This window comes from Nothoprocta perdicaria, unplaced genomic scaffold (assembly GCF_003342845.1).
Source record: "Nothoprocta perdicaria isolate Ctin4 unplaced genomic scaffold, notPer1 scaffold_12, whole genome shotgun sequence".
NCBI classification, from domain to species: Eukaryota; Metazoa; Chordata; class Aves; order Tinamiformes; family Tinamidae; genus Nothoprocta; species Nothoprocta perdicaria.
This window is the reverse complement of record NW_020454316.1, coordinates 4,976,186-4,983,685: the sequence shown is the minus strand read 5'-3', so window position 1 is coordinate 4,983,685 and position 7,500 is coordinate 4,976,186. Positions and strand designations below refer to the sequence as shown.

At 59.8% G+C, this 7,500-nt stretch overlaps 1 protein-coding gene across 1 annotated transcript; it reads left to right on the top strand.

The window, feature by feature from the left end:
* The first annotated feature begins 1,314 nt into the window (after positions 1 to 1,314).
* Positions 1,315 to 6,890, top strand: UNCX (UNC homeobox). Its single transcript, XM_026054147.1, has 4 exons — positions 1,315 to 1,564; positions 2,669 to 2,844; positions 4,294 to 4,639; positions 6,051 to 6,890. Exons 1-4 carry the CDS (start codon positions 1,315 to 1,317, stop codon positions 6,782 to 6,784), a joined length of 1,506 nt encoding a protein of 501 aa, XP_025909932.1. The 3' UTR covers positions 6,785 to 6,890.
* Positions 6,891 to 7,500: the final 610 nt, after the last annotated feature.

Here is a 7,500-nt window from a genome sequence, read left to right as displayed (position 1 = left end):
AGGCCACGCGGGCACCGTCTCCTGCCCATCCTTCGCTTCGCTGCGGCGAATATTTCCTTTAATATTTTCCTTTAACTGGGGAGGGGTGGACCATCAGTATTTTATTTGGGTGAAACTTCCATGGGGATGTAATTTAATTACTACAAATTCGGTGGCTGCTTGGAAGCTGTTAATCACCGGCCGGGCCAAGTATGGGGTGTGGGATGGGTTGGTTTTCCTGCGGGGGCAGCGGGGGAGGGGAAAGGGAAAGAAATGCTTAAAGGAGGATTTTCCAACTTTATTTGGTTTGGGCGTCTTTATTTTATTTATTTAATTATTTATTTGGGGCCTTTTTCCCCCCCTTTTTTTTTTGGGGGGGGGAAAGAGGCCGCTTTTAGCCGTGGCTGTGTGCACCACTCAAGGGTTGCTTGGGGGAGGAGAGGGTGTCCATGGCCGAATCGATAGGAGATCGCATTAATTATGACTTCGATTGATATGCTCAAAATTCCCTTTAAACGCTGCAAAAAGCCCCCCCCATTTTTCCCCCGTTCCCTCCCTCTGCCCCCTCCCCTCTCCCCTGTTATAGAGCCGGAGAGGAGATGAAAAGGCTTGTAGTTTTAAATTCAATGTGACAGCTCTGGAAAGAGCGGATGATGAATCTCCTATTATTGGATCAGTCTATTTGCCGCTCAATGTCTCTCTGTAATTGGAGCAACATCACTTTAAAGGTTCAGAGAGTCGAGCATTTCTGGTGAAAAATCCCCACAACACGCTGCTGAATGTTTTAAAGGGAAATCTATTAGTGATTTGCAGAGGGGAGGGGACACGGGGGGAGAGGGTGGGTATGGAGGGGGCTCGGGGGGGGGCGATGTGTGTGTGTGTGTAACTCCGGCTGTTTGGTATTTAAGTGGGTATCAGGCAGACCCGGGAGCTCTCCCCGGCCCCCTCCCCTGCCCGCCTGGCCCACGCCGCCCTCCTCAGCCAGGAGTTCGTATCAAAGCCCCCCTTGTCTTGTTGTGACAGCTCTGATATTGTTTATTGAGGCTGGATGTCAGGTATAATTAGCAATCGATATGGAAAACGCTCGCTCCCCACACTGGCACGTCTCTGACGTCAGGAGCGATTAACGTTTCTTATTGGTCCCAAATTCCCCCAGCCTGAGCTAATTATTGGGAGCCTGATGTTGATAAAGTTAAAGCGCCCGGGCGCCCTGCAGCATGAGCCCCTCGCCGCGCCTCCTCCAGCAGCAGCACCCCCGGCACCAGCACCCCCGCCGCCAGCACCCCCGGGCCCCGCAGCGGCCCCGCCGCGCCGCGCCGCCCCCGGGCCGCCCCCATGATGGACGGCCGCCTCCTGGAGCACCCCCATGCCCAGTTCGGGGGTATGGTGGGCTTCCCTTACCCGATCGGCCACCACCACGTCTACGAGCTGGCCGGCCACCAGCTGCAGTCGGCGGCGGCCGCCGTGCCCTTCTCCATAGACGGATTACTGAACGGCTCGTGCGCCGCCTCCGTCGTGAACCCGGCTCCACTCATCCCCTCCGCCTGCGGCGTCAGCGGCGACAGCCAGACCTTCAAGCTCGCAGGTAAGAGCGCCCCGAGCCCCGACGGCCTCCTCCGCCTCCAGGGCCCGGCCTGGCCCGGTTCGGTCCCGTCGCGATGGGGCGGGCGGCGGCGACGGCTCCCAGGCCCGGCCCGAGGCGGGGGAAGCTCCGCCAGCCCGAACAATAGCGGGCCCGGCCCGGTGCCTGCCCGCAAAGTTGATGTCTGCGACTGGGGGGCTTGGAGGACACCGTCGTTTCCATTAAAAAATATATTTATTTAAACATTAATGGATAAAGGCCTAGTTTCGCGAATGAAGAGCTAAGATTTTTTTATTATTATTAGCATTTTTGCGATATGACGAAAGAGAAGCATGCTCTCTCCCTCCCCATCTGCCTGTAGCATAGCTATTGTTCGGTTACTAAAATATTTTGTCGGCCGAACCTCATTTTATATATATTTTTTCTACCTGGAAGATCTCTGCACCTCCGGTAATAATATATATAATCATAATATATATAATCGGTATTATCGGTGTTATTATTTTTACAAGTGGCAAAAACATTAAAAGAGGTGTAGTTAAGGCTTTAAAATAAAAATGATCCTTAAATATAAGGCACTGGGCATCAGCATCCAGGCTCGGAGCATCCCAGCCCCACGGCTACTCGAGGCTGGCAATAAGGCTACCACCCGGGAGGCCGCCTTGCGTGGGGGGCACCTCGAACAGGGGAGTTCTGGCCCTGCCCCGCGTGGGAAGGAGCCCAGGAGCGACAGTCCCACGCAGGTGGCTCCGTGCGACCCTTTGGGGAGGTGGGGAAGGGACGAGGGGGGTGGCTCTTAATATTTTATTTCTATTTTAATTAAATCGTTGGTGGCTGGAGCAAATATTGGAACTTCTTTCTCTCTCTCTGCCAGCTGAGTGCCTGTGGAGAGCTTCCTTCAGGAATAAATGTTCTGTAAAGTACATTTTCGGAGGAGGCGAGGGCAGATCGGGTTCCTCCCCATTTTTAGCGCAGGTGTGTGTATAATCCCGCTATTTTACCAACGTTGCCGAGCACGAAAGTTAAAAGGCTCCTGTGAATGGCAGGGAGGGGGGAAAAAAAAAAGGCCTATTTTCCAGGGAGCTGAGAATATCTCTGCCGTTTCAGACTCGGGTGACCCGGACAAAGAAAGTCCTGGCTGTAAAAGAAGACGAACCCGCACCAATTTTACGGGCTGGCAGCTCGAAGAGCTGGAAAAGGCGTTTAATGAGAGTCATTATCCGGACGTGTTTATGCGAGAGGCTCTGGCTCTCAGGCTGGACTTGGTGGAGTCCAGAGTGCAGGTAAAAAACAACCCCCCTCCCTTCTCTGCTGCCTCCCCCTGGGGCGAGCGGGTCCCCGGGGAGGCCCCGCTGGGGCGGACGGCTCGGCCCGCTCCTCCCGTCCCCCTCCTATTGTTTCTCTGTCTCTGCTTGGTGGTCGGTTTGGGGTGTTTTTTTAGTATTGCATCATTTTTAATAAACCCTTGGCTCCCAAACAGGCCCCGAAAAGCGGTGCTCCAATCGAGATTTTCGAAACCTTTTGTTTTTCCGCTGTAAACATTTTATTTTCTTAAATGAGCCAAGGGCGAAAAATTACTATGCAAATATGAGGCTTAATCATGGTCCAGGGGACGCTGGAGAACGTCAATAAAGCTTGTAGGCGCATCGGGAACGTGCAGAACTTGTAAAACTTCGTTTTAACGAACGGGTGGGCCCGCAATCATATGAAGGGGGGAAAAAAAACTCATTGCTTAAACTGATCCTAAATACTAAATAGATATAGGAGAGGAGTGGCTAAATTGGAGTTGAATATGAGTTGGCTATTAAATAAGAACCTGATCGTGTATTCATGGATGGCTCCGACCGGCTGAGCGGGGCTGAGCGCCGGGGCAGCCGTTGCGGGGCCGGGCAGCGTTTGCGCCGCTCGCTGCCGTGGGCGCGGGGCCGCGGAGCGCAGCGCGGCTGTGCAGGGCCGAGCGCGGAGCAAGGCGGCCGGAGAGGCTCGGAAACCGCTAACGCTCTTCGTCCCTCAGCGTTCCCCCGCGGGGTCTTTCCTGGCCCTGCGCGGGCCTGGGCTGCGGTGGTGGGGCCGGGCAGGGACCGCCTGGGAGCCGCGTTTGGGTCCCCGCAGCTGGCGGGGGCTCCGGGGTCGCTTCGGCTGCGGGGAGGACGTGCTCGTCCTCCCGGCGCGGAGCTCCGCGGGGCTGGAGCGGGAGCGCAGAGCATTCCTCCCGCTGTACACACCTCTTCGCTAGAAGGAAATCGAATCCACCTCGGGGACCGATCCAAATGCCTCTCCCATCCCCTCTGCTATTCTGCCAGGAGGTTAAGTGGCGCCTCGGCCTCGGCGCCAGCCCCTCCGCTCGCTGCGTGGCGCCGCGTTTCGCGTGTTGCACCGCGGAGCTCGGGCCCGGCCGCGACGTCCGGGGCTCTGGCCGGTGCATCTGCCTCCCCCGGGGGCGGGGAGGCACCTGGGGGGGCATCGCCGACCCCCGCGGCGCCGGGCCGGGCAGGGAGCGTGTGTGTGCGTGTGACTGAGCCCTCTACTTTTGATTTCCTCCTCTGTTAAAGCAGCACGGATTTCTCTCCCCGCTTCCCTTTCTCCTGCACCTCACCCCGATGCTGGAGCTGCCGGCACCTCGAGGGGTGGAAAGGGGAGGCCGGAGCTGCGCTTCTCCCGCTCCCCTCGCCCGGCCACCGCGGGGGGCCGGTGCGCTGGGTGTTAACTGCTTCTCGTTGTTCGGTGTGTAGGTCTGGTTCCAAAACCGCCGGGCCAAATGGAGAAAGAAAGAGAACACCAAGAAGGGCCCGGGGCGGCCGGCTCACAACTCGCACCCCACGACGTGCAGCGGGGAGCCCATGGACCCTGAGGAGATCGCCCGCAAGGAGCTGGAGAAGATGGAGAAGAAGAAGCGCAAGCACGAGAAGAAGCTTCTCAAAAGCCAAAGCCGCCACCTCCACTCGCCCAGCGGCCTCTCGCTGCACAGCACGCCCAGCTCCGACAGCGACAGCGGCGGCGGCGGCGGCCTCTCCCCCGCGCCGCCCGAAGCGAAGCCCCGCGGGCAGCCCCCGCCGCACCACCCGCCGCCCCCCGCCGCCGCCGCGTGCCCCGCGTGTCCCCGCGCCCGCCCGCGCGCCCAGGCCACTGGTTCCAGACGGCGTCGGCGCAGGAGCGCCTCACGCGCACCTTCACGCGGAGCAGCCACACGTACACGCGCACCGAGCGCACCGAGATCAGCAAGACGCGCGGCGGCGAGACCAAGCGCGAGGTGCGCGTGGAGGAGTCCACGCAGGTCGGCGGCGACCCCTTCCCCAACGTCTTCGGGGGCTTCCTGGCCCGCGAGGGCCTCGGCTCCTTCGGCGGCATCGCCCGCGCCCAGGAGGGTGCGTGCGCCCCGGGGGGCTGCGGGGGCTGCTGCGTGGGGCGGGCGCATGCGGGGGGCTGCGTGGTTGGCACGCGGGGCGTGCGCGGAGCTGCGTGGGCTCGGGCATGCGTGGGTGAGCTTGCATGGGACCGTGAGCTTGCATGGAGCTGCGGCTGCGCTTGCATGGAGCTGCATGCTTGCATGCATGGAGCTGCATGCTTGCATGGAGCTGCGTGCATGCATGGAGCTGCATGGGCTCTTGTGCACACAAATGAGCTTGCATGGGACCGTGAGCTTGCATGGAGCTGCATGGGCTCTTGTGCACACGAATGAGCTTGCATGGGACCGTGAGCTTGCATGGAGCTGCGGCTGCGCTTGCATGGAGCTGCGTGCTTGCATGCATGGAGCTGCGTGCATGCATGGAGCTGCATGGGCTCTTGTGCACAGGAATGAGCTTGCAAGGGACCGTGAGCTTGCATGGAGCAGCGGCTGCGCTTGCATGGAGCTGCATGCTTGCATGCATGGAGCTGCATGGGCTCTTGCGCGCACAAATGAGCTTGCATGGGACCGTGAGCTTGCATGGAGCTGCGGCTGCGCTTGCATGGAGCTGCATGGGCTCTTGCGCACAGGAATGCGCTTGCAAGGGACTCTGAGCCTGCATGGAGCAGTGGCTGCGCTTGCATGGAGCTTCATGCTTGCATGCATGGAGCTGCATGGGCTCTTGCACGCAGGAATGAGCTTGCAAGGGACCGTGAGCTTGCATGGAGCTGCGGCTGCGCTTGCATGGAGCTGCGTGCATGCATGCATGGAGCTGCATGGGCTCTTGCACACACAAATGAGCTTGCAAGGGACTCTGAGCTTGCATGGAGCTGCGTGCATGCATGGAGCTGCATGGGCTCTTGCACACGGGAATGAGCTTGCAAGGGACTCTGAGCTTGCACAGAGCTGCATGTGTGCTTGCATGGAGCTGCATGGGCTCTTGCACATGGGASTGAGCTTGCACATGGGCTTAGTGCATGCACGGAGCTGCATGTGCACTTGCATTGGGCTGCATGGGCTCTTGCACATGGGAGTGAGCTTGCACGTGGGCTGTGTGCATGCACGGAGCTGCATGTGCACTTGCATTGGGCTNCGCCGCCGCGCCCGCCGCCGCCTCCGAGCCGCCCCCCGGCAGCTGCGAGCAGGCGGCAGAGCCCTTCTACCCCAGCCAAAGAAGCGGCGCGGGGCGGCTCCAGCGGCCGCCCGACAGCAAGGACTGTGCGGCCGCGCCGTCGGGGGACGGCAGCGGCGGAGGTGCGGGGGGGCCCCGCGGCGCATCCAGCTTCCACAAGCTCAACCCGTTCAGCGTGGAGAGCCTGCTCTCCGACTCGCCCCCCCGTCGTAAGGCCGCCCTGGACTTCCCCAGCCTGCAGCCCTGCGCGCCCCGCACCCTCATCGGCAAAGGACACTTCCTCCTCTACCCTATCACGCAGCCCCTCGGCTTCATCGTGCCGCAGACCGCCCTCAAGGGCAGCCCGGGCCCCGAGGCAGGCCAGCCCCCCCGGGACTCCCCGCTGCCCGCCGCTAACCCGGGCCCGGGCGGTTTCGGCGCAGAGCCGGTGCCCGCGAGCGCGCAGCCCGGCTCCGGCTCCACGGACTCGGCCGCGGGTCGCTGCAGCCCGTCGGGGCCGGCGCCGCCGCCACCGCCCGCGGGCGCCTCGCCCCGCTCCGCGGCCGCGCACGGAGACCCGGCGGCGGCGGCGCCCGCCGAGGGCGGCCCCTTCCCGCGGCCCAAGTCGCCGGTCCGCGCGCGGGACGCGAACACGGCCAGAGACAAATCGGACTGCGGAGCCGCCGAAACCGCCGGCCTCGACGGCGACGACGTGGACATGGACTGAACCGGCCGCCACGCGAGCAGAACAAAGCGACAAAATCACGCGCGAAGCGGCCGCCCGTCCGCAGCACCCTTCACCCGTGACAAAGAGAAAAAAAAAATAGAGAGAAGAACCGCGGCTTTGCCATGTCCCCACTGCCCCAGACTGCCACCCAAGAGGTGGTGGCAACAGCGGAGAGTGGCTCTTCTCTTCCTTAGAGTTTATCACAGGTCCATTCAGGTGATCAGTTAGAGCTTTTTGGTTTTTATATTAAAGAAAAAAAAAAGGAAAGAAAAAAAAAAAAAGAAAAACGTTTGTTAAGGTTTAGCAGCAGCAGCTGGACTTTGTGGTGTGACAAACTGTACCGCGATAACAACGGAACTCCTCAGAACCCTTGTAAAATGCAAAAATGTCTAAGAATATTTATATATGTAAAATTTTTGATAAATAAAGGCTCTAAAACTCCCTGCCGCCTGGTCTGGCTGTGTGACTCTCCCTCTATTTTTTTCTTTTTAAGCCCTCTTTGTGTGTGTGTGCGTGTGTGTGTGTGTTTATTGCTTAACAAATTTATTCATTTATAGCCTCCCGGTGCCCACCCCTCCCATACGAGGTTAGGAGCTGCAGGCTACGGGACCCGGCCAGCTCCTGCAGAGTTTTGATATGAAAGTAATTATTTTCCCGGTGGCTGCTGCGGGGATTCGGTTTCTTGCCCAAAGGGTTATTATACATTACCGATTTCT

What these genes read in the sequence shown, in the direction of transcription:
- UNCX (XM_026054147.1), top strand. Translation starts at nt 1,315, where the DNA reads ATGATGGACGGCCGCCTCCTGGAGCACCCCCATGCCCAGTTCGGGGGT. An exon ending in CCAGACCTTCAAGCTCGCAG is followed by an intron (nt 1,565 to 2,668) that starts GTAAGAGCGCCC and finishes CTGCCGTTTCAG; the next exon opens with ACTCGGGTGACCCGGACAAA. An exon ending in TGGTGGAGTCCAGAGTGCAG is followed by an intron (nt 2,845 to 4,293) that starts GTAAAAAACAAC and finishes TTCGGTGTGTAG; the next exon opens with GTCTGGTTCCAAAACCGCCG.